General features: G+C 39.3%; 1 protein-coding gene and 1 pseudogene across 1 annotated transcript in view; both read left to right on the top strand.

The window, feature by feature from the left end:
* LOC115829281 (GTPase IMAP family member 8-like) overlaps positions 1 to 15,520 on the top strand; it is a 29,864-nt gene extending 14,344 nt beyond the window's left edge. The window contains 6 exon segments of the mRNA XM_030793335.1: positions 1,495 to 2,110; positions 10,733 to 11,378; positions 11,970 to 12,741; positions 13,583 to 13,731; positions 13,864 to 13,958; positions 15,474 to 15,520. Coding sequence (XP_030649195.1) covers positions 1,495 to 2,110; positions 10,733 to 11,378; positions 11,970 to 12,741; positions 13,583 to 13,731; positions 13,864 to 13,958; positions 15,474 to 15,520 — 2,325 coding nt within the window.
* Positions 15,521 to 18,088: 2,568 nt separating this feature from the next.
* Positions 18,089 to 23,234, top strand: LOC115829282 (interferon-induced very large GTPase 1-like; annotated as a pseudogene).
* The last annotated feature ends 3,712 nt before the right edge of the window (positions 23,235 to 26,946 follow it).

The raw sequence follows: 26,946 nt of genomic DNA on the forward strand, positions 1-26,946 counted from the left end.
AGGTGCATGAGAGCAATGCTGGGTCTCACGCCATTCAGCTTTGACATCAGGAAGGCAAATATTATGGCTGATTCCCCATTGCATGTATATGTAAAAATGTATTACTTTTGTTATTTGGCATGTCATTGTTGGTGCTTTTTCTGGTTAATATCTCAGCATTAAAAATAAATTGTAGTAGTGTGAAGAATACGCTGAATTGAACGTGTAGAGGAACACTTTCAATCCAAAATCAAACATGCCAAGACGCAACACATGGTAAACAGATGTATTCAGTTTTTAAAATGATGTGCTGGTATTTTTGCGACGTTCATAGTGTAATCCTAACCCCGACTTCTAATAAATGTGAACAAGGATGAGAGCAATACAAACTAAAGGCACTGGTGTTCCTGGACTGAACCATTGCAAGAAATTCTCACAACGCTCCGAGTCGAAAGCGAAACCAAAGACTCTCTTGTTGCAACTAGTGCGCATGTGTAGTGCTTGTCGAAAGGGATTTTGGGAAATACCTAGCTCAGAGTCTTCAGCATTTCTGTTTTGGAAAGGTACGGAAATGACAAACTCGATAATGACTGGACACAAGGCAATGTAGAAAGGTGCTGTTTCAAGTGCATTTTTAGTGTTAAAGGCTGGTCAAGTGTCTCGGTTAAGAGTCCGGTTTCGAATTCACCTTTACTTCTTTAAGAATGTTGTGGTTCTGCCAGACTAAACAGCTGAGGAAGTAAATCGACGGGCTGCCACAGCAATTAAGCTACGATGCAGCAAGCATCGGAAAGCAACGTGTTATTTAGTATGAATAAAACCAGGGAAGCGTGGAAAGTGGACCCTCATTCTCAAGTGTGACGCTCTTGAAAGTATGAGGTAGGTTACTTTAAGCGTTATTTCACGAATTACAGCCTAAAGCGTTAAGCGGAAAATAGCTTACTTTTAAGGAGGAGCTTCAGAATAATTACAACCTGACTGCAACTGCTCCGGAACTAGCAGAAAGTAACGTGAAGAGCCATTTATAAATATTTCTGTGCAGGGCAGTTGACCCTGAAGACGATCTTTAAAACACAACATTCACCGACTGTAAATATTTTAATATAATGTAGTAGTAAGCTTCCCCTTAAGAAGTTTATATTTCTGGTTAGTGATGAATGAACAGATTACCTTGTATGGCTACACCTTAAGTGGTACCATATCAAATTTAACTAAAAAACAAGAGTACTTTTTCTGAGTGGATATACGTTTAAGAAGAAAGTTGGAGGGCTTTTCATTGTGATCAAAGAGAATTTTAATCTTTGTCACATAATTTAGGTACATTAATGAACCGATTTCACCTTATGACAGATGTGTAACACAGAATCATAAAACCTACTGGAAAACTATCAGCCCATTCTTGAACTAGTTGCCCAACAATTTTACCATATAATCATCAAATAATTTCAATACAATTATTCATAAATGTACTGTATTGATGTTCAGAGATGAGATGGTTGCTGTTTTGTTTCTTAGCCTCAACAGCCAAATGGAAGAGAACTCCTAGAAAACTGTGAAGACATGAACACGTCACTAAAACTCAATATTATCCTGCTGGGACAAACAGGAGCAGGAAAGAGTGCCTCAGCAAACACTATTCTGGGAAGAAAATGTTTTGTCTCCAAGAAAAGTCTTAAACGAGTAACTTCAGAGATCCAGCAGGAGAATGTCACCATTGATGGAATCAGTCTTACTGTCTATGACACACCAGGACTGTGTAACACAGGGAGAAGTGATGAGGACATTCTGACCCAGTGTCAGAGTATCCTTCACTTTGATGACTCCGCTTTATCTGTGTTTCTCCTGGTGATTCAAGCTGACAGATTTGGACCAGAAGAAAGAAAGGTGGTCGAGGAAATTGAGGAGTTTTTAGGAGAGACCCGTTTAAGGGAGACTTGGATTCTCTTCACCAGAGGAGACGAACTGGAGGAGGAGCAGCTCAAAATAGAGGGATTCATAGAGGACACAGATGAACTCTGGAGGGTTGTAGAGAGATTTGAGGAAAGAATTCACATTTTCAACAACAAAACACAGGATGCCGGCCAAGTGAGCAAACTGATTGAGAAAATAAAAAGCACAAATCTGCAGAGAAGTAAGTAATTGTTTCTCTTTAAATATGCCACTGAGATACTTTCCTTCATTATTTTCATAAAAGATCTCATGCACATTTTCTTTCAGTATTATTAGGCTAAGTATTTTACATGAATCTGTCAATACAGTACTTCCAAAATTACTTTGTGTTTTCTCTAGGTGGCCTCAAAATGTGTCCACATTTACCCTATTTAAACATGTTTAAACAGCGCTTTCCAAATGACATTCTTGATTTGAAAGACTAAACCTAAGGACCAAAGTCTTTTTGAATAATTTGAAATACTCACTCAGATTTTAAGTGCTAATTTAAGAGCATGACTGACTCAAAAGCTTTAACATGAAGACTACATTTGCAGAATTTATTTTTTACTATCAATTTTACTGTACAAAATTTCCATTATTGTTAAATTAATTTTGGTGATGGTGCAAATATCAGGAAATAACTAAACTGTAAGACTTCACGGCTCAGGGTCCAACGGTTTGATTATATCAAAGAGACTGGCCCTGTGAAATATCTTTTCAGTACGATTTGTGGAGATGAGATGTACAGATAATTGTTCACAGTTTCCTTTAAAGAGATGATGCAGACAATGACTATTTCTCTAGGAAAGCAGCTAAGCCTGTACAGCTGAGTATTGTATCTTAAAAACTTCAAAAATATTCATATGTAAATGGAGGATTATAGATATCTCTGAGATGTGCTTACACACAGAAACACTCCAGTTTTAAAAACATACCTGCACTGATCACAGAATGAATGAACTGTTGATAATTAACCTGTGATGTTTAAATGTTTTTTTCCCCTCAGAGATGAGTGATGACAGCTCAACACAACCTACAGGGAGACGTAGTCCTGACGGACAACGCCCAAACAGTAAGTTTTAAAAAAGACTGACAACAGAAAGAGAACACAGTAAAACTACAGAAACATGCATGTTGTTTGAGAGCTTTTTTAGGGCATTATCTGCAGGGACAGTTAATTCACAGAGAGGGCAGACACTTGATTCTTTTAACTGTAGTGAGAAAGGAGAATAAAATACTTTGATGAAGATGGAACAGAGTCTTAACTCAGCATTTACTAAACACATGTAGGTACAATAGCAATCCTAACACAGGGGCACCAAAATATGTAGGTGCAATACGATTAATAAATCAGTCCCATAAAAATCAGTCTCATAAAGTCACCATCTTAACTGATCATCAGCATTAATAAACATACAGCATTAGGCTAATTACAGTAATCTCTCTGGAATAACCGTCAGAGATTACTGTTTTCTCTGGTCAGAGATCACTGGTCCTACACTGGTCTTTGCTCTCATTTCATTTTCACCTGTTTCTTCTCACTGAATTCCTAATTTACTTAACATACTGAATTTCTGAACTTGCCTCAAACTGACAACGCTCTGAAAGCTGAGTGCCTTTGTAACAAACTTGACAAAATGCATATCTTTTTTTTTTTTTTTTTTTTTTTTTAGGCCCGCCACCACCCCTCCAACATGGGAGTCACATCGTACTTTTCTGTCTGTTTTTTTTTTTTTTTTTCTCTTGTTTCTTCTTATAAATTTTATTGTGTACAGAGGAGACAGGTGGACAGGCAAACGAACAAACATGCAGACAGACAGGTGACATACTGTAGAATGACAGACAGACTGGTGAACAGGTAGACAAGGAGACAGACAGAAGGACAAAATCAATGAAAGGTAATAAGGGAGTGAGGGGAAAAAGAAGAAAAGTAAAAAAAACAAAACAAAAAACAAACAAACAAACAAAACAAAACAAAACAAAAAAAAAAACAACTATACGTGGGACAAGACAAAGGACTGAAGCTGTGATGGGGGAAACAACGCCAATAATTGTAATATGGAAACAGTTATAATAATAGTAACAACATTGATGACCATAATACTAATAAGGATAACAACAATACTGACAATAATACCATCATAATACTAGTACTACAGTTACTACTACTGCTAATAACAATAATAGTGATAGTTTCTTGTTTCTTTGAAGTATGCGTGTGTGTGTGTGTGTGTGTGTGTGGGGGGGGGGGGGGGGGGGTGGGGGTTAGCTAGCAGGCAAATTCAGTGAATCTATGAAAGGGGCCCAGATTTTTTGAAAGTATAAGTTTTTGTGTTGGAATGAAATTCTTTCCATGGACATGTGGTCTATGAGAAGGTTTAACCATTGTGTGATATTTATTGTGTTTCTTGTTTTCCAGTTTTAGAGGATAGTTTTCTTAGCAATTGCTAGGGCGATGAGTATGGGTTGGGGGTTTTGGATTGGTGGGCTGATCACAGAGGTATCTCCGAGCAGACAAAGGGATGGAGAGAGTGGGATGTTACAGCTCATAAAAAGTGATATTCTGTCAGTAACTTGTTTCTAAAAGTTGTAAGTTGGTGGGCACAACCAGGTAGAGTGGAAATAATTGTCTGGGGTGTTCATTGTGCAATGTGAGCATATGTCTGAATCTAGGAATCCCATCTTATACATCTTGTGCTGGGTGATATGTGTTCTGTGGATTACTTTATATTGTATTAGTTGAAGATTAGTATTGTTTGTCATTGTGAAAGTGTTTCTACAGATTAGAGTCCAGAAGTCTGCATTGGTAGAGAGTGATAGGTCTTTTTCCCAGTCTTGGATGGGGAGGGATATTGTTTGGTCAGAGGATGATATTAGTTTGTATAATTTGGAGATGGTTTTCTTAGTATTATTTATTTTTTCCATTTCTTCCACTAGTGGGGGTGGATGTAGGTTGTTGTTAGTTTTATTAATTTTGGATTTTAGAATGGATTTTAATTGTAAGTACTGAAAGTATTGCTCTTCCCCTATGTTATACCTTTGCACCAGGTCCTGGAAAGTGATGAAGGTGTTATTCTGAAAGATGTGTTGAAGCTGTGTGATACCTCTTTGTTTCCAAGTGGTGGAGTGGAGTGGTGATTTGTTGAGTGTAAAGTCCGGGTTGTTCCATATTGGGGTGTATTTACATGGTGACACTGTGAATTTAAAGATTTTATTAATTTTCCACCAAACTGTCAGGGTTGTTGAGATTACGGTATTTTTGAAGCAATCGTGGTGTTTTATGGAAGTGCTAAGAAATGGCAAGTCGGAGATTGAAATTTCTTTGCATTCTGACTGTTCTATTTCAATCCATGGGTTATTCTGTTGGTTGGGATGAATCCACTTTGAGATATACTGTAGTTGATTAGCCAGGTAATAATAGTAGAAGTTTGGTGCTTCCAGTCCTCCTTGAGATTTGTGTTTCTGTAAAGTTGCTAGTTTAATCCGGGGTGGTTTATTTTTCCAGTAGAATTTAGTTGTCATGGAGTTGAGTGAATTAAACCAGTTAGTAGTGGGTTGAGTTGGAGTCATTTTGAAGAGGTAGTTCACTTTAGGTAGTATGGTCATTTTTATAGTTGCTATTCTGCCATTTAGAGAGAGTGGTAAATTTGTCCAGCGGTTTAAGTCATTTTCTATTGATTTTAATAGTGGAGTGAAATTAAGGCGAAACAGCTCTGACAGCTTGGCGGAGATATTTATTCCTAGATATTTAACATTACTTGAGGAGGTGAGGGGCGTGTTTTTCGCTGTGGCGTATGAGTCAACTCCGCAGATGGGTAAAATTGTTGATTTTGTCCAGTTTACAGTGTAGTCTGATATTTCAGAAAATAAATTGATAAGCTTCATGGCTTCTTGCAAGGAATTTGATGGGTCTTGGAGGCAAAACAGTATGTCGTCTGCATAAAGGCTGAGTTTGTGGTGTGTGTTGAGGGTTTGAATTCCTTTGATGTTGTTGTTTTGGCGTACTGCAGCAGCTAGAGGTTCAATGAACAGGGCGAAAAGTGATGGTGAGAGTGGACATCCTTGCCTGGTCCCTCTGTGTAGCATGAAACTCTGTGATGTTAGTCCGTTAGTAGAAACTGTGGCCATCGGTGAGTTATACAGTGTTTTTATCCATTGAATAAACGATTCCCCGAATCCAAACTTCTGAAGTGTTTTGAATAGAAATGTCCGGTTTACTTTATCAAATGCCTTTTCCGCATCTAAAGAAACAAGTATTGTTTTTATTTTACTTTTTTGGGATATATTGATTAAATTGAATAGTCTGCGCATGTTATTTGATGAATCTCTTCCTTTGATAAATCCAGTTTGGTCTGAGTGGATTAGTGATGGGGTTACTCTTTCAATTCTGATGGCTAGCACTTTACTGATAATTTTGAGATCGGTATTGATGAGTGATAGGGGGCGGTAGCTAGAACATAGGGTTGGGTCTTTGTCAGGCTTCAGTAGTACTGAGAGGAGTGCTGTGTTCATATGTGGCGGGATTTTTGAGTTTTGTTTAATATCAACAGTCATTCTAAAGAAAAGTGGGGAGATTGTGTGCCAGAAGTGCTTAAAGAACTCAGCAGGGAAACCGTCAGGTCCTGGTGCTTTATTATTTGGTATCTGGTTGAGGGCGTTATAGAATTCTTCCAATGATAATGGTGCATCTAGTTCATTTGCTGTTTCCTTGTTAAGCTGAGGAAGGTCAGTACTATTGAGGAAGGAGTGGATGTCTGTCAATTTTGGTTCATGATCTGAGGTGTATAATTTAATGTAAAATTCCCGAAATGTATTATTTATATCTGTAGGTGTTTGCATGGTTTCCCCTGCTGAGTTCTTTATGACCGGGATAATTGATTTGTCTTTGGCTTGTTTTAATTGGTTTGCCAGATATTTACCAGATTTGTTGCTGTATTCAAAATTGTCATGTCTTAGTCTTTGCAGTATGAATTGGTTTTTCTTATTTATAATAGTGTTCAATTGAAAATTGGTTGTTGTTAATTCATTCAGAAGTTGTTCCGTGGGATTATTAGCATACTTGACATTTAATTCTCTGAGTTTTTGTTCCAATTTCTTTTCAATCTCATTTTCCTTTTTCTTCTTGTGTGATGAGTATGATATGATTTTTCCTCTCAGTACTACTTTAGCAGTTTCCCACAGTAATGAGGGTGAGATATCCGGGGAATCGTTTATTTCCATGAAGGATGTCCATTCTTCTCTGAAGAAAGTGTTAAAATCAGGATCTTTAAGCAGCGAGATATTGAAACGCCATCTGGGTGAGGGTTGTTTAAATTGTTTAGTGTTTAGATTGAAGGATACAGGGGCATGATCGCTAATTATGATGGGGTGGGTGTGAAAGTCTGAAATATCAGATATAATTGAATTACTGGTAAGAAAAAAGTCTATGCGAGAGAATGACTGGTGAACCGGTGAGAAGTACGTGTATTCTCTGGTTGAAGGGTTTTTTAATCGCCAACTATCACCAAGGCCAAAATCTTTCATATACTGCTTTAGTGTTTCGGTGGAGTGCCAATTTCTAGAATTACCTGATATGCTAGACCTATCTAGGTTGGTGTTGATGACAGTGTTGAAATCACCTCCAATTATTATTGTTGAATTTGGGGTTTCACTCAGTGAAGAGAAAAATGTATGGAAGAAAGTGGGATCGTCAGTATTGGGGCCGTATATGTTTGCTATGGTGATATTGTTGCTGTTAATGGAAGCGTTGATGATGACATATCGCCCTTCAGGATCAGTGATGGTGGTTTTATGAATTAATGGTATTCTTTTGTTTATTAAAATTGATACGCCTCTTTTCTTTGAGTTATAGGTTGATGAGAATACTTGATTGAAATGTGGGGTTTTTAACTTTTGAGATTCAGCTGCTGTTATATGGGTTTCTTGTAGTAAGCATATGTCAGCCTGTAATTTGATTAGGTGGTTGAGAATTTTAACTTTCTTCGCCTGTGAGGAAATCCCACGGATATTCCAGGTTATGAATTTGAGCGACATGTTTTATAAGGATTGAAGTCAGTTGTAAAGCTGAGTGTTATGTAGTATTGTGTGTGTTCTATATAATAGGAAGAGTAGATATGATTGTGAAATTAGTAGTGGGCTGGTGTTTGTTTGCAATACCACATTTGGCAAAAAATGAGATACCTGCAGTAATAACGATCCGTTAACAGTAAAATGAATAACATCATAGAGAAGCGACTTTGCCATAATCATCCTACTTACATCATAATACAGTGTCATCCCAATTAAGAGGTTAATTGCATATCCCCATTTTCTCCCAGTTTTCCTTCTCTCCCAATTTTCTAAACAAAGATAGACACACAGACGCAGAGAAATACAGAAAGAAAGACAAACAGATAACAATGAGATAGAATAGAACATAGAGAGGGAGAAAGAAATATATCTCTCTATATATATATATATATCTCTATATATATCTATATATATCTATATCTATATATATCTATATATATATATATATATATATATATAGATGTGTGTAGGTAGTGTGTGTGTGTGTGTGTGTGAGAGAGAGTGTGAATAAGTAAGTAAGATAGAGGGTGTGAGTGTTGAGGTTGTCAAGACAGTGGAGTTAGTTACACAGCAGTAGGAGGGTTAATTGTTAGCAGCCGGCATTGTTGGTATAATGGGGTCTCAGAGAAGCCAGGGTGTGGTGTTACAGTCTCGAAATAGATGTCCGTCGATGTAGAGTTTGTCCACAACCAGGGAAGTCCGCCTGCCCTGTTCCCTGTGCTTTTTAAGAATTGGCCATAATATTTTGCGGCGCTCGTTTATTTCCCGAGGGAACTGGTCGTTGAGGCCGAATTTGGTGCCCCTCAGTTCCTTCCCATTGTGTTTCACCAGTTCTTTTTGCTGGAAGTGTTCGAATTTTGCAATGATAGCGCGGGGACCTTTGTTTGTGCGTGTGCCGAGGCGGTGAACAGTTATGTTGTCCACAGTCTCTGGTGGAATTTTTAGATCGCGCCGCATAAAATTTTTAATGAGGGCTTCCGGGTTGTCTGGTATGCTTTCTGGAATTCCAGAGAATATCAGATTGTCCCGCATACTTCTAGTTTGTAAATCCAGGATGGTTTCTTTCATAGCCTTATTCTCTTTCAAAACAAAGTTCATCTGGTTCGTAAGGGTTTTCGTCGCAGTTTGGAGGTCTGAGTTGTGTTTTTGGAGAATCTCAACCTGGTGGTGGGTGAACTCGAGGCTGGCGCGCAGCTCTTTTATTTCTTGACGCAGCACGCCAAGGATATCAAGTTTTTTTATTAATGGAGGCGAGTATACTGACCTCGATTCCGGTGGTGGTGAGATCGTCCATACTGGTAGAGGAGTCGGTTTTTTTCCTCTTCGCCGGGTTAGTGTTTTCTGTTGGCAGGCAAGTGTCTTCCATGACGCACTGCGAAAAGCAATCGTCGATAAATCTCTCAAGTTGCTCCACGATGAGATTTTTGTATTTGTAATCCGGTTGGAGAATAACTGATTAGATGGAGAATTAGGTGGATAAACTATATTTTTAATGGACGAAGTCTAACAGGCGCGCACTGCCAAGTTTGAATCTCCCTCCTTAGCTGTCGAATTCTCAGAGCTCACGCATGCCGTAAACTGCCGTAAACTCACGCTCCCTCAGTGCTACACCGACAAAATGCATATCAATCATAGAAAGTACTCCAGGTGTAACTTCTTCCATATTTTCAGAACCCACTTGCAAACACCACTCAGGAGATGTTGAGTTCAAATCTCTGCTGCTAGGCCAAAATATAAAACTGTATAAGTACTTTAAACACAAAAGAAACAGAGACAGTTTCCTCAGAAAAAAAAAACAATAAAGCTTCAAAAACAGAAAATGATAACTCTCCAGTTTAGACAATTACTCCATACAGGATCAGCACTAGTCAAGAAACAGTGAAACAGCAGGGTTTAAATATACAACCTAACAAGGCTCTAAATGAGGCTCAGGTGACACAGACTTCCCCATGGGAGTTACATCAGTGAACGGCCCTCTGCTGCCACCTGTTGCCTTGGATGCCTCACGACACCAGGACAGTGCACTTCCTCCTCACGAGTTATGGTCTCAATGTCAAATCTTTTCAAACCTAGCTCCAAAACAACCTGCCTCTCTCCGATCAGGTTCTCAGACACATTACATATGTTCAGAAAACACCTCGAAACTCACCTCTTTCACATCTCTCTCTCTGTCCTGCCGACGGTACAAATAAGTTCTGGTTCATGGTTCACTATGAATATGAGGCTGAATAATAATATCACTGAGCTATAACCATAACCTTATTTGAGAATCTGAACCTGATTAAGTCACAGTTATTCTGAAAACTCTATTCATAGTTCAGTGCTCTGAACACTGAACCTATAAATTACTCAACACAGTTCTGCATTACAGTTAACATATATTGAATAACAGCATTAAAGTAACCTGTACAATAATATTCTTTGGATTCAATCCATACACATGTATTAATTATTAGTCACAAAGAGGGACACTTTACCCAAAAGGAGAAATTGTCCAGGTTCTTTTGTAAGTCACTTTGTACAGAAGCATCTGACAAAAGAGTAAATGACTAAATGATTAAATGACTAAATGACATGGTGCTGTAGAGAAACTCTGTTACACTGGATCTTTGTGTTTTGTGGACAATCCACATGCCAAACATTAGTCAACAGTCCTTACACTGTGCTCTTACCATTACATACATATTAATGCTGCACATACAGTATTCATGATGAGAACATTCTTCATCTAACATCCCTTTCTTTATTTCAGTGTCTGACAGATTAAACCTGGTGTTGTGTGGGTGTGTTGGATCAGTGAAGATCTCCATATCAGAGTTCATTCTGGGCCAGAGAGAGTCCAGTCCAGAGTCCAGCTCAGTGTGTGTGAGGAGGGAGGGAGAAGTGTGTGGACGCCTGCTTACCCTGGTGAAAATGCCAGCTCTGTACAACACTCAGCTCTCAGAGGAGGAAGTGATGCGTGAGACTCTCCGCTGTGTCTCTCTCTGTGATCCTGGAGTCCATGCTTTCCTCCTGGTCATTCCTGAGGGCTTCCTCACTGATGAAGACAAAGGAGAAATGGAGAAGATTCAGACAGTATTCAGCTCAAGAGTCAAAGATTATACCATGGTCCTGATAAATCAAAAACCTGGACAGGAAGGGACAGAATTAGATGAATCAACTCAGACAATCATCAGATCCTGCAGAGGAGGACATCAGTTCTTAGGTTCCAGTTCAGAGGTGTCAGAGTTACTGAAGAGTGTTGACAAACTGGTGGACCAGAATAGAGGAAGTCATTACACATCAGTCATGTACCTGGATGCTCTGGTGGAAAGACAACTAAAGAAATATCAGACTGAAAATAGACAGCTAAAGAAATACCAGACTGAAAATGAAGATATGAAGACAAAAATGAAGACAATGGAGGAAAAGATTAAGAATCAGATAACAGGTATCACTGAGATATATGAGTTTTGTGTATATAAAGTGGGATGTCAAACATATTCAGACTCATTCATTCACAGTTTAATTATGGTTCTAGTGTAGAGTGTTTTGACCCAGTGGATTCTTTGCTGGTTATTGTAATGTTCCCATCAAACCATTTCAAATAACTGAGTAGGTATGTGTGTCCACATGGCTCTACAAAGTACATTAAATAATAACACGGACAGTAATATATAACAAACTGATAATGAATTTTCACATGCAACTCATTCAGCAAAAACAAATGAGTATTAACATATTAATTTTACCTAAATGTTCAGTATAATAAGCTTTTTACATATCTCCACTGAAATGTGTATGTGTATATATATAGTCAGCAAAACCTGTACTTCAGATATGTGTTATGACACCTGACAAATTATTGTCACATGCAGATCTTAATGAGAGTGTTGAAGTCATATTAAATACATTGATCAGTCATAGGTATGTAAAACTATGTATGTATGTAAACTTTATTTAATGAACTCTTTCAATGTTTTTACAGATTTCAGATGGAGATCCCCTGGTCTGAGAATAGTGCTGGTGGGGAAGACTGGTGTTGGGAAGAGTGCCACAGGAAACACCATCCTGGGGAAAGAAGATGTTTTTAAAGAAGATGAGAGTTTTTAGTCAGTGACTAAAAGATGTCAGAGAGAGACAGCTGAAGTCAATGGAAGACAGATAACAGTGATTGACACACCAGGACTGTTTGATACAGAGATTGATAATGAGGAGATGAAGAAAGAGATCAGTAATTGTATCGTCATGGCAACACCAGGGCCACATGTGATCATACTGGTGTTAGCAGTGGGACGTTTTACTAAAGAAGAGAGAGAAGCCGTGAAGATCATTGAGGAAACTTTTGGAGACAAAGCCAGAATGTACACTATGGTCCTGTTCACTAAAGGAGATCAGTTAAGGAAGAAAACCATAGAACAGTGTATAGGAGACCCTAGAACTGACTTAGGGAATCTGATTGACCAGTGTGGTAACAGATACCATGTGTTTAACAACACAGACCCCAGTAACCAAACTCAGGTTGTGGAACTCCTGGAGAAGATAGACACCATGGTGTCAGAGAATGGAGGGACCTTCTACACTAATGAGATGTTCAGACAGGTAGAGGAACCTCTCCAAGAGGAAAAGGAGAGAATACTGAGAGAGAGAGTGGAGGAGATAGAGAGAGAGAAAGAAGAACTGAAGGCTGAATATGAGACAGAGATAGAGAGAATGAAAGAGACAATGGAGGAGGAGAGAAAGAAACAGGATGAAGAGAGGAAAAGAAGGGAGGAGGAATTTACAGAGAGAGAACAGAGACTGAAAAGAGAGATGGAAGAAAGAGGACCATTGTGAAAGAAGAAAAGAGGAGGATGAGAAAAGGATGAAAGAATGGGAGAAACAGAGACAAGAAGACCAGTTAAGGAGAGAACAGGAGGACCATCGAAGGATGGAGAGAGAGGAGAAAGAAAGGAGAGAATGGGATGAGAAACGCAGAAAAGAAAGAGAGGAATTAGAACATGAGATAGAGAAACTGAAAAAGAAAGAAAAAGATGAAGAGGAGAAAAGAAAGAAGGATGATGAAAAGAGAGGAGAGGAAGAGGAGAGAAAACAGAGGGAATTAGAGGAGAAAATAAAGAATGCAGAGGAAAGAGTGAAGGAGATAGAACAACAAAAACATCTGCAAGAGAAGGAGATAAAGAGAGAGACAGAAGTACTGAAGACCAAATATGAGGCAGAGATAGATAGAATGAAAGAGACAATGGAGGAGGAGAGAAAGAGACAGAATGAAGAGAAGAAAAGAAGGGAGGAGGAATTTACAGAGAGAGAACAGAGACTGAAGAGAGAGGTAGAAGAAAGAGAGGAAAAAGAAAGACAAGTTCACATTAAAAGAGAAGAAGATTATGAAAGAAGAAAAGAGGAGGATGAGAAAAGGATGAAAGAGTGGGAGGTGAAACTATACAAGGATGTGGAGAGACAGAGAGAAGAATGGGAGAGACAGAGAGAAGAAGACCAGTTAAGGAGAGAACAGGAGGACCATCGGAGGACGGAGAGAGAGGAGAAAGAAAGGAGAGAATGGGATGAGAAACGTGGAAAAGAAAGAGAGGAATTAGAACATGAGATAGAGAAACTGAAAAAGAAAGAAAAAGAGGAAGAGGAGAAAAGAAAACAGGATGATGAAAGAGTAAGAAAGGAAGAGGAGAGAAAACAGAGGGAATTTGAGGAGAAAATAAAGAATGCAGAGGAAAGAGTGAAGGAGATAGAACAGCAAAAACATCTGCAGCAAAAAGAGTGGGAAAGAAAAACAGAAGAGGAGAGAAGGATGAGGGAAGAACAAGAAAAGATGTGGAGAGAAAAAACAGAGACGATACAACAGAAATGGAGAGATAAACTCGAGTCAATGCAAACCCAACAAACCCTGAGGGAAAAAGAGCATGAATGGGAAAGACAAAAAGACATGGAGGAGAGAGAATTAGAAAAGAGAAGACAAATAGAGGAAGAGAGGAAAAGAATAGAGAGTGAATATAATGAAAAGATCAAACAAACAGAGACACAGATGAAAGTGATTGAGAAAGAGAAAGATGAGGCTGAGAAAGAAAAAGAAGAAATGAGAGCTAAACATGTGACACAATTGGGTGAAATGAAGAGGACTGTGGAGGAAGAAAGACAGAGACAAAGTGAGGAGATAGAAAGAGGAGAGGGGGAGATTAGAGAGAGAGAACAGAGAATTAAAGACATGGAGGAACAGATGGTTACACAAAAACAAACAGAGGAAAAAAAGAGAAGAGAACTGGAGGATAAATTAAGGAGAGAAATAGAGGATTCAGAGAAAGAGAAAGAGGAAAAGGACAGAGCAGTGAGAGAAACAGAACTGAAATATCAGACTGACACTGAAGAGATGAGGAGAACCATCAGAACATTGGAGGAGAGGATTACAAATCTCAAATCAGGTAAATGATTACATTTTGTTAATACAACTTGTATCAACAGATTATAAATGTTATCACTCCAGATGCTCAAAAAATGATGCTGATGTAGGAGTTTTTATAAATGTCCCTGCTATGTACTTACTCATACCAAAACCCAGAAGCAAGAGTTTACTAAAGATGAGCATACTGAAAAGAATTTTATCTGTCTGACTCCAATATTAAAGATTTGTTTTACCACTGCAGAATTACTGTACAGATGTTTTCCAATATTGTTGTGCACAATGTAAGATTCAGCAAACTTTTTTTTTCCCATGACCAGGGCCTTGTTACCCAACTGTACAATAATAAGCCCCACTGCTGCTTAGATATCAGCACCACTAACCACAGAAGAGCCAGTTTAGACAGGAATGTAGTGTGATTTAATCCACTGAAGCAGATTAACTTTATTGTTAATGTAGAGCGCTAGGCTACCAGGGACAACCACATATATGACTGCTGTATAGGCTAGATTTTGTAGGGAACTGAAGCTGCAGTATTATACTATTTTAACTGTGATGATAAGATTGTCCAAAAGACAGTCTAACAAGACAATTCAATTCTGCATAACTAAACAACATTACTTTGAAGTGTCACAAGAATTAATTCTCACAAGGTAAATGGTTCATTTACAATAACATATATGAAAACCATAGAACGCAATATTACTGTCTTCAGATGGGTTCTGTGAGACTGTGTGTGTGTCCTGGTTCTCCTCATGAAGGCTTGATAGGTATTGGCCAGTCATCTCTGCCCGTGTGGGCTGTTGCTAAATTAGAGTGTTGTGAAGCATTGTGATCGGTCCATAATTTCAGTATGTCCGTCATTGCTTTGATGTGGTCTGCCTTTGTCTCTGTGCTCTTCCATGCTTCCATCAAGAACTGTGTTTTGAAGGTTATTTTTGCCTGAATATTTTAACTTTAAGCGAGCCACCAGTACGAGTAGCTGCTGTTGCGTGACGGCCTGTCATAGTACCAGTTTGTCAGTTTTGTAATCAGACCATGTTTAGCACTTTGCAATTTGTCCACATTTTTTATGTCTCCAGGTTTTTATGTGTGATTCTGTCAGGGTCTGTGATTCAGATGACTTGGTGTCAATGGGTCAGAGTTCTGTAATTCCATTCATTTTTGTCTTTCCAGATGCGTCATAGAAATCACAAGTTTCACTGGCTGATATTGTAACATCCAGCTGTAAAAACCAGTTTTAATCAACATCCCCCAACATACTGTATGTTGACCGGATTATGCTCTTTGCTGCACACCTTTTGTTTTTGACACTTTGAGTTCCAGACTATAGTTGCCACTGTTCTGCTCCATTGCCAAACCAAAGCCTGGAGCTCGTTTTCAGTGTTCGCTATGAGGACCACGTCCGCTGCATGGCAGAGGTCATTTAGCAGCAAGCCCTCAGTCTTTACCATGTCAATCCCCCATGCAGTTCTCCAGTGCTAAGTTCTGTTTAGGGGTTGAATAGCATAGGCGATCATCTGTAGGTCTGTTGTGCTCCTTAATGTCGTTTGAAATGTTCACTCAGTCTGACCAGATCATGTGTTACCAACATGATAAAGTGAGCACGCCTATATTTTTATGGGATGGTAAAGAAAAAGAGTTTTAGCTAAAAAAAAAGAAAAGAGAGAGAGAGAGAGAGAGAGAGATTCTGTAGCTCTGCTGCTGATTCCGCCTACACTGATGTATCACATGTCAGCATAGGCAGTAATACAAATAGTATCATTTCTCTGAAGCATTCGTTGCATCAGTGCAAGGCACGATCAGTTTGAGCAATTTAACAAGAAATGTAATTTCTTTGTTCTATAGTCAGCTAGACTATACTGTAAAAGACTGTTTCTCTATAATTGCCCACAGCACAGCCTTTATGAAAACATATACTCATGTTGAAAAACTGCAAGTCTGAAACCAACTTAGACGGTCCAAGAAAGTCAAACCCTTCATTAAATCCACTGCATGGCAGTAAATCTACATTAAACATACAGTAAAAGAAATTCAAAGCTTTGTTTGATGATACAGGGTCCCAGTGGCTCCTGTATTTGTAAAACACTACATTTTCACTGACTGGTCTGTAATAGTGATACTTACTGAAAAGTCAGAGCCAAGTTTTGTATGATGTCATCAGTGATGTGGAGGCCAACAGTCTCTTTCTAATCTAAAATATCTGCTTCAACTAGTTATGTAACTGGACATTTACTATAGCAAGGGGGTTAGTTCAGAGTTAGAGGGGTATTGTGTAAGTTAAAATCACTTCACAGAAACATCAACTGACAGAGAAGGATGTCATTCATATAGCCTGCTGTGTGAGTGGATGGAATGCCAAGCCTGATTCATAAAGCTTTGCATTATTAATATCACAACAAGCCAGAGACAAAGTTTCACCTCATGAATGTAACCGTGATGTGCTTCAAAGTCACAAAACAGTCAAAACTCTCATAACATCTGCTTCAACTAGTTGTGTAACTAGACATTTACTGTAGGGTGGGGCTAGTTCAGAGTTAGAGGGGTATTGTGCAAGTTAATTCCACTTCACAGAAACATCCACTGACAGAGAAGAATGTCATTCATGTAGTCTGATTCATAAAGCTTTGCATTATTAATATCACAACAAGCTAGAGACAAAGATTCAGCACATTAATGTCACAAAACAGTCAAAACTCTCATAACATATGGCCTACAGCACATAAGAGCACAGGCCTATGCTTTACAGTGCAAAAAAGTTGTAGTTGTACTATCATAGTATAAATGAAAGATTGAGGTTTGTACTTTCAACATGGACAAAAGTTTCTTATAAAAAAGGCAAGTGGCATTGCATATCAGTTCAAATGGCTGCACACTGTACACTTAGGTTTTTGGGTCTTTTTGTAACCTTATATTTGCAAAATACAATGGAATGAGATTTGCTGGATGGGTGTGATATGTACACATTTTAGAAAATATGGCTGTGCTGTGTTCAATACAAGAAAACACTTCACACTACTTCAGAGGAATGAGTGAAAAAAAAACATGTTTATGTTGTATACTATGTTGTATACGTATGTGTTGTATACTATGTTGTACACATATATGTTGTATACATATATGTTGTCACAGCATATGTAGGTCAGTACAGAGCAATGCTTTACAGGCGTAGTTGATTTTTGCTGTGTAGCTGGCTGGACTTATCCTATCAGTTATCCTATCTCATCTATTATAATCACACATATGTAGTGAAGATGCAAATCCTGAGTGGGAGGAGCTATAGTGACTGGCAGGTCATGTCACAAATATGAGTTCTGATCTTTCATACTGTGGAATAATACAATCAGAAAATCTGTCATGATGAAAAGTTTAATGGATATGGGGCTGAGAACAGTGTAAATATGTTAAATATGTTTAAAAAAACTTTTAATAGTGGGTTTGCAATGGCTCTACTACTGATCTACTTGTGCAGTTCTGCACTGGCATACCCTAACACACAAACACATACCCTGACACTCTGTTCACAAGTTCACACAAAGCTGTTTTCACATTGTTTTTATTATGTATGCTACCACAGGTTTGTGGATGCACATGCAAACAATGTCACAACACAGCATCATTTAACTGTAGATTAAACATTCAACTGCAACTTCCTCTAAAAGTTCTTATAATTCATCCTGTCACGTAAATGACTGGGTAAGTGTAAACTCATGTTCAACTATGTCTTATTTTCCAGTGTGTGAGCTGAGGATTGTCTTGCTGGGGAAGAATGTGTTGGAGAATAACAGAGTGGGAAACTTCATCCTGGGAAGAGCTGCATTTGAGACTGAATCTTCTCCAGTTTCAGTTCATCATCACAGTGAGAGAATCAGAGGACATGTGGAGGGAAGACCCATCACAGTCATCAACACTCCTGACCTGTTTAAAGTCCCAAAATACAGACTCTGCCAGGCAGTGAAAGAGTGTGTGTCCCTGTCTGATCCAGGACCTCATGTGTTTATCCTGGTACTGCAGCCTGACAGCTTCACAGAGGGGGACAAAGACAGAGCGGACAGAATTATCAGTTCTTTCTCTGATGAGGGTCATAAATACACGGTGGTGCTTACTACTGCTGAAAAGGAGCTGGGCTGCAGTGCAGATGTAGAGAATGAGCTTGTACAAGAGGTTATTTCAAAATGTGGTGACAGGCATTTCAGGTTTAAAAGGGCCAGCACTCACGCCTCTCTGGTAGAGAAAATGGATAAACTGGTGGAGGAGAGAAAAGGCTGTCTTACCTATGAGTACGATGAGGACAGACCAGCGACATCAGAAGAAAGTCAAAAGGACAATGAACAGGCTAAAAGATCAGAAATAGAGGATCTCATGAACAGACTTCATCTTAAGAAACATCTTCAACATAAACTGACCACTGCAGATGTTATGGAAATAAACAGATTCTCACTGAAGTTAAAGAAACCGCAGACAGAGACAGAGCTGGTTAATATATTCCTACAGAAACTGCTGACAATGGACTACAGGGCAAGATACACTGTCATTAGAGAAAAAAACACTCAGATAGATCTAACGAAACCATGTACGGAGAATGAGGAAGAGAGAGATGAAGGTGACTTTGATGCTCTAATTTATGGGGAGACTGTGGTAAATGATGAAAAAGAGGAAAAATCCCATATCCACCCCATGGATGTTCAGATGGCCGTGTTTCACTGTGCTGACAGGTTCCTCCAGCAGTTCATGGTAACTAAACTGTCACAGTGTCAGTATGCCCTGCCTCTGCTTGTGCCCAATCCCTTCACCCAACAGATTGAGTTTCCTCTGTGGACATTTCGCCAAGTCAAGAAGAGCTGGAAGTCAACTGATAAATCTGGTAAAGTCACCAGCAAAACTGAGCCAATCTACAAGGCAGAAACACCAATGGTGTTCTTCTTCAGGCTTGGCTCTGTTTCTTCATCCAAGTCACAGCTGATGAACAGTCTGATAAATGAAAAACACAACACATTCTTTCACAGGCGCTACCTTGGCAGCAGTAAGACACGCCTTCTGATGGATGGAGTTGTTGAGATTGCCTGGTATTGTCCCTATGGGAAAGACACTGATCATTTTACTGATTGTGTTGCATTCTGTAATCTCCATGGTGATGCAGTTATGCTTGAAAAGCAGAGAGAGATTATGAATGAAAAGGCCTCAGTCAGTGTTGTCTTTCTACCTGATCTCAGCAAAAATGTCAAAATAAAAGATTTAGTTGCAGTGCTCCTCAAATCACCAAAACCTCTCATTTGCCTTCTCACTGAAGACAGCTGTGTTTTAGGGAAGATTGGAACAGGGAAGTACAGAATGGGACTGAAGGACAGAAATCAGTGTGATGTATGTGCAGAACTAAGAAAAGCCATCAGAGAGAGTCTGTCAGTCTCATCCAAAGTCTCATCTGAGAGGACTGAAGTGTCTCAAATGTTTAAACTTGAGGATGTGGCCAAATGCACAGAGATCAGAGTAGATGAAGAGGATGAGGATTGTAAGAAAGGGAAGGAAGCTGCACTCCAGATAATAAACCTGCTGAAAGGAGAGGATCTGTCCTCTATTAAACAGAAATATCTGCCCTGTCAGGGTGAACTGTGGCATGACTGGTGTGAGAAGAACAAAGAACTACATCGACTTCAGGGAAACAACATAGAGTTAAGTAAGAGCACCATAGACAAGACACTAAAACAACTGAGACACAGTCAGAAAACACACGGCATCAGTGAACTTGTCAAACTATTTACTGCAAGTTTACAGAATTCCAATAAGAAAATGTTCTTTCTTAAGTGGGTTGGGATGTTATTGGATGATTTGATGACCGCAAAACTCTCAGATGTGCATTATGAGTATAATGAAAAATGGTCTGAAGTCTTGGAATTGAAAAAGAGATATGATAAATCAGAACAACTGATCACTGAACAAGTCAAACTGGAAAAGTTATCAGATAAACTGAATGCTGCAACATTTGGCTTGGAGCACATCTTTAGAGAAATGGGTCAGATCTATGAGGCCTGGGCATCTGACAAGAACACAAAAACAGACAGGAATGATAAAAACTTGTCTTACCTTCCTGATTTAGCCGCAAAACTCCTGATATCTGGACACCCAATGGAGCTGATGGATGGTGATGCTGCTCATGTTCCTTTAATATGGGTTACTGCTGTTCTACATGAGGTCATCAAGAGACTGGGAGACCAGAGAGTCTTTGTGCTGTCAGTTTTGGGTCTCCAGAGCTCTGGGAAATCCACAATGCTTAATGCCATGTTTGGACTCCAGTTTGCAGTCAGTGCTGGCAGGTGCACCAGAGGAGCTTTCATGCAGCTGGTCAGAGTCACAGAGGAGATGATGGCAGAACTGAAATTTGACTACATTCTAGTTGTTGATACTGAAGGACTTAGAGCTCTGGAGCTTTCAGGCAGGGCAACCCGGCACCACGATCGTGAACTGGCCACTTTTGTGGTTGGTCTTGGAAACATGACATTGATCAATATTTTTGGAGAGAACCTTGCTGATATGCAGGACATCCTTCAGATTGTTGTTCAGGCTTTCCTGAGGATGAAGAAGGTCAGACTGTCTCCCAGCTGTGTGTTTGTCCATCAGAATGTTGGAGACATCACAGCTGGAGAGAAAAACATGGAAGGAAGGAGACGCCTGCAGGAGAAACTGGATGAGATGACAAAGTTAGCTGCTAAAGAAGAAGAGTATGATGAAGAGTGTTTCAGTGATGTCATTTCCTTTGATGTACAGACAGATGTGAAGTATTTTGCTCAGCTCTGGGAGGGCAGTCCACCCATGGCTCCACCAAACCCAGTTTACAGTGAAAACATTCTGGAGCTTAAAGAAGCTATCCTGGCAAAAGCCTCTAAATCTCAGAGCATGACATTATCTCACTTCAAAACACGAATAAACGACCTCTGGGAAGCATTGTTGAATGAGAGCTTTGTTTTCAGTTTCAAAAACACTGATTGCAGTGTACAGTAAACTAGAGGAAGAATATGGGACATGGACCTGGAGTCTCAGGAGTGCCATGCAGAACATTGAAGACCAGTTGTGTACTAGCATACATAACAAGAAACTGCATAAGATTGAAGAAAAAGAGCTTCTGAAAGAAATGGAGGAGACCCTTAAGGAAGTGAAGAAATCAATGGAACTGTACTTCGAGGAGCATAAAGACAGAGAAATCTTGAGTCAGTGGAAAGGAAACCTTCAACAAAAAATCCAGGATGTTCACACTGATCTTGTGAAGAGGGCAAAAAGAAAGTTGGAAGACATCATTACTCAGAGGGAAATTTGTAAAAATTTAGATGACAGGAAGACACAGTACACGGATAAACTGTTTGCAAAGAGCAAAGAGCTTGCATCAAAGTTAAAACATAAGGCCAACGATGAGAATGAGTTGAAGAGTGAGTTTAATGCTATGTGGGGAGAGTGGGTTAAAGACCTGTGTAAAGACGCCCCTCGCATCAAAGAGATCGACATAACCACAGATTTAACCAACATCCTTTCTGAAAGTTATGAATCGAGCTTTGTGCATGAGAGGCAGAACTATGTGGATTACAAATCAATTCGTTCTATCAAAGATTACACTAAATATGTTAATCTAAAACAGAGGCGCACATTAAAACTTTGGGAACCTAAACCCTTGGAACAATCTGATCAAGACTCCATAAGACAATTATTAACCACTATCATCAATCAAGCACTGGCCATTGTTAAATCAAAACCTGTTTCAGAGAAAGGCTACAGTGTCAGCTATATTCAGGAGATAACACGACTAGTCAAAGAACGTGTGACTGAACATGAACACGATAACGCTAAATATTCATTCAAAAAAGAATTTATGGTGGATCTGTCACTCCATGTGTGTGAGCATGCAGGAAATATGCTTGTTCAGCTCTACCAGGCATTCAGAGATGCCAATGATCCATTAGTTTACCTGGAGAAAAAGAAACCAGAATACTACAGCGCCTTCAAAAAATCCTGCCAAGCAGCAACATCTGCTGTGGTATTTGGTGGTTTAATCTGTAGTAAACTGAAAGAACCCATTCTACAGAGTGTTTACAATAAGACTGCCACTGATTTAGCTGGAGAAATCAGGGTTAATGTCCCAGCATTTAGTGGGAACAGGTCTGACCTAGAGAAACACATCCTGAGGTCGCTTGCTGAAGAAGGGAACTTTGACAACTTCATGCTGTACATCCACAACCCCAGAGAACACTTTGAGAATTTCATCAGAGATGGAGTTAAACAGTACATGAAAGCAAATAATCACAAAATCCTTACCAGGATTAAAGGCCACATTAAACACAAACAGCAATGCATAATCACTGCAGCACAGACAGCAACAGCTCAAGTCAAATGGAACAAAGGAGATGCTAACATGTGGCTGAGGACCTTTTCAGACTGTCTCTCTGATGAACTAGAATACAATACAGATCACCTCAGTGGTCAGAACTGTCAGGACATCACTGACTTTGACCCTCTGGAGGAGGTGGTGAAAAGAGAACTCAACACAGTGATTGAAGAGCTGAACAGCAGCTTCTCCAGTCTGTCTGATCTCAAAATGAACATGTTCAGGGAGAGACCAGATGAGATTCTGATCAAATAACTCTGTCAGTGCTGCTGGGTGCAGTGTCCCTTCTGTAAAGCCGTCTGTACCAACACTATAGAGGGACATCCTGGGGATCACAGTATCCCTTTACATCGCTCAAGAGCAATAACTTGGTGCAGTTACAGAGGTACAACTGAATTCTTAAATGACTTTTGCACAACTTTAGTGGCAAGCGAGATGAGGTTTTCCCCCTGCTTTTCAGAATACAGAAAAGCAGGGGGAAAATATGCTGACTGGTGAATGGAGGAAATATACAAAGAGGGATGCCATTGAGAGTTTGGATAAAAGCATCTAAATAATTTTGTAGTTGTTTTAAAACCTTAATCATGTTAAATCTGTTTTTCTCAGGTTGTTTTTTTTTTTTATCTTACTTTTGCAACACATTATAAGACTAGTGTATCAGCACCATTTAACAGATACTGTCCAAAAGAGATCAATTGTGTCATCTTTGGAGAATCTGCTTTGTTGTTGCTGTTGTTGTTTTTGTTGTTGTTGTTTAACAAAGGAGACTGCATGAATGTGAGACTGCATGAATGTGAGTTGTACTGTTGTACTGCTATTAAAAAGGCTAAATGTTGAAGATTAAAATGTTCAGGGTCAAATTAATAACAGTTGTCATGATCTACAAATGGTCTTGCTGTCAGTCTTTGTTGCAGTTCCATGTGGCAGTTCATCTGACATACACACTATTCTTTACTTTCCTGTTATTGTTATTTACATTGTTAATGTCAACTCTTTTAAAAATTAGTATTGCCAAGGTCACACAAAACCCAAGCATGTGTTAACCAACTTGGGTTTTCAGAATTAGAAGTGACAACTTCACCATCTTTTTCTTTTCAGTCTGCTTGGTCTGTGTGGGTGGAACTAAAAATAAAATTAGAAAAAAAAACCTCTCCATACAATTATATGTGAGTGTAATTACACGTTTATAAAATATACATGTGTTTTTATTTATATATCAGTATAACTTTTGTTAAGTCTGAGTGCTAGCTACTCTCCAAAATCAGAAACACACACACGCACACACAGATGTGAAAATGGGAAATTATGAGATGGGAAATTTATCTGATTAAAAATCCGAACTAAGATTCATTTAGATCAGTAGACTTAATAAAGTAAGAGAGTCAGTTTTAATCTCATTAGTCTCTGAAATTGCTATTTGTGTTTTTCAACTTAAGTTATCTTGAAAAAATTCAATCATGTGGAATAATTTTGCAACTGTTGTGCAAGAATTTTGTTGTATCAAATATTTTTCACATGTTTGTTTCTTTTATCTGATTTAGGGAGATTACTGTGTGATTCAGAGTAACTAAAACTGAACTGTGACTGAGATACTCAACCAGTGACCTAAAACAGTCTGCAGAGGACTACACACAGTTATAATCATTAGCTACATTTTAAGGCTTATAAAAATTCTGACCGCAGCAAAGACAGTCCCACAGCAAAGACTTTTAAATTAATGACATATGAATGTAATGGAAAGAAATGCAATGGATTTGTGAATGATACGTATGGTATATACATCTGAGGAAAACCAAGCTCGCATTACATATAATCAGGAACGTGCACAGATGGACCCCAGGGCGTGCTCAAGCACCTGCCCTTTTGGCCTCTGACGAGATAACTGCCCTTTTTCTGAGACACTTTTTTTGTCCATTTCTTTTTTGAATTTTATATTTTAGTTTTTAAATGGCATCAATTCTCAGTTAAAAGTGTGTTGTAATGCCCGACAACTGCATTTGAGTTCTAATTCTGCGAGACCGCACGAGCCCCTGCCCCTCCCTGTTCGTCTTCCCCTGTCACAGCCACCACAGTTAAAAGAAGTATAAATGCCTTTACCGCACGCAAATTGAGCGCTCTGCGGAGCAACATCGACGTCTCCCTGACCTGCCTTTATTGGTGACAGTCGGGTAACGATAGTATTTGCCCTACGGCTGATTTATACTTCTGCGTATGTTCTACGCGGAGCCTACGCGAGTGGCCTACGGCGTTGTGAGCATTTATACTTCTAAGAATCATCCTGAACGTCAAAAGTAGGTAGACAGCTGAAAATTTGTTCAGTCTAACAAGCAATCCCGTAGCTGTTGGGGAATTAATGCTACACAGACATTGCTTCAAAGCCAAGTAATTGGCAATCACAGCTCCAAGAGAGCAAATCCGGCACAACCGACAGGTCTGTGAGAGCTGAACTAGGGCGGGATGCAACCCCAGAGCAGCCTGCACTGCACGACATTTCTCATGATGAACAAATGATGTGTTAAAGAAAGTGTATATACTTTCTAAAGCGTCAAAAAGCTCACTTGCCTCTTTGATGGCCTTACATGTGTGGCACAAAACTAAATTAAGTTTGTGCACTTAACAGTGTATGTATGTATTCCAGGTGGTTCAACTGAGAATGGGCTTGGACACCAGAGGTGCCTCCCCTCATCACTGATGCCCCATCATAGGTTTGAGCAACGCATAATAAGTCATTGATTGCACATTGTCTCGGGCAAGACTCTATTGACTCAGTTATGTGCTGGGCACTAAAACCTTGCAGCTTACTGAAGCCCAGGAAATGCTCACATACTTTTCCACTGTCAGACTCCACATAATGCACACAGATAGATGGCTGTTCGGTTTTGTGGTCTCTAGCTTCATCTGCCATTATGGCCTACATCCCTGCTGCCTTCATCTCTTTCACAATGTGGGCCGTGACCTGCTCAGCACAACACTGCATCATTTATTTTGTGAATGATTTGACAGATCGGAGGTATTTGAAGGGGCAGGATATTGCTGTAAGAGAGGATCGAATTTGGTGAGCAATCTCACTCACTCTGAAAAGTTCCCTGATTTTCACTACTGCAACTTTCCTCGTGGCCACAAAACGCAGTACCTTGTTTGCCAAGAAAAGTAGTGACACTTAGAACCCGACAAAGGTATTGTCTTTACCGGCTTTGTTGGAGGCCAATGCAGACTTTCACTTATTATGAAAATCTGTTTTGTCATGTTCTTTGAATGTGTCAAGGACTCTTTTCCAATTACGAAAACCAGTGACTCCCAGGCTGTCTTTATTCATTCTCGCGATAGACCCACAACCAAAGTGCTTACAACCAAAACAGAAGCCCGCATTCTTTGATACACTGCAATGAAGACAACAGTATTTGGAAAACCAACTATACTGGAAAGAGCGCTTCTGAGTCCCAAAAGTCTGTGAAGGTCTGGTTGAGTCTCTGTCCTTCCCTGATCACTGTCCTCTTGCTCCTGCCTCTTTGTCTCTTCCTCCTCTTCTACCTCATCTACAGACTGATGCTGAGAGAATTATGCAACACAGCCACTGACTGAGTACACTCATCTATGTCTCGTCAGCATCACATTTCAGTCATGAGAAAAAGTTCGTTGATGAACCTTTTTCATCATTTTGGTTGGCTTCTTTCTAAACACAGCTAACCAATACGAGAAAATGGCTTGTTTTCCCATTTCATCACTTCAACCTTAAAATGGAGAAGGAGATTACTGCTCCCCCTGTAGCTTACTGCAAACCGTTTCCTGCTGAACTGCAGCCTCAGCTACTGCTGCAGCACTCCAATGAGCAAAAACCTTCTGATGTCTGTCAACATCTAGCTAGCCTAAAAATAAGACTGCATTTAAGTGAATACACAAAACAATAAATGTAGTAGGAAACATATATTATGTTTTTTTTTAAATTATGCAAATCATTGGATCTTACTGAGCAGAAAAATTTGCTCTAACATTATCCTGCTAGCTATCTATCAGTAGGCTAATCTGCCTAATAGCAAATCATGATGATGATCTCAAACTTTATATGGATTAACATGAAGAATGTAACTAAATAACACAGTACTTAGGTTAACCAGGGTAACTGTAATGTCGACAAAAGTTTTACCTCTCATGTCCAAATAAGTATTTGAAAAACCTGGAGAGGGAGCATTTGATAGTCAGGGTGAGTGTG

The sequence above is a fragment of the Chanos chanos genome, chromosome 16 (genome assembly GCF_902362185.1).
Source record: "Chanos chanos chromosome 16, fChaCha1.1, whole genome shotgun sequence".
Taxonomy (NCBI): domain Eukaryota; kingdom Metazoa; phylum Chordata; class Actinopteri; order Gonorynchiformes; family Chanidae; genus Chanos; species Chanos chanos.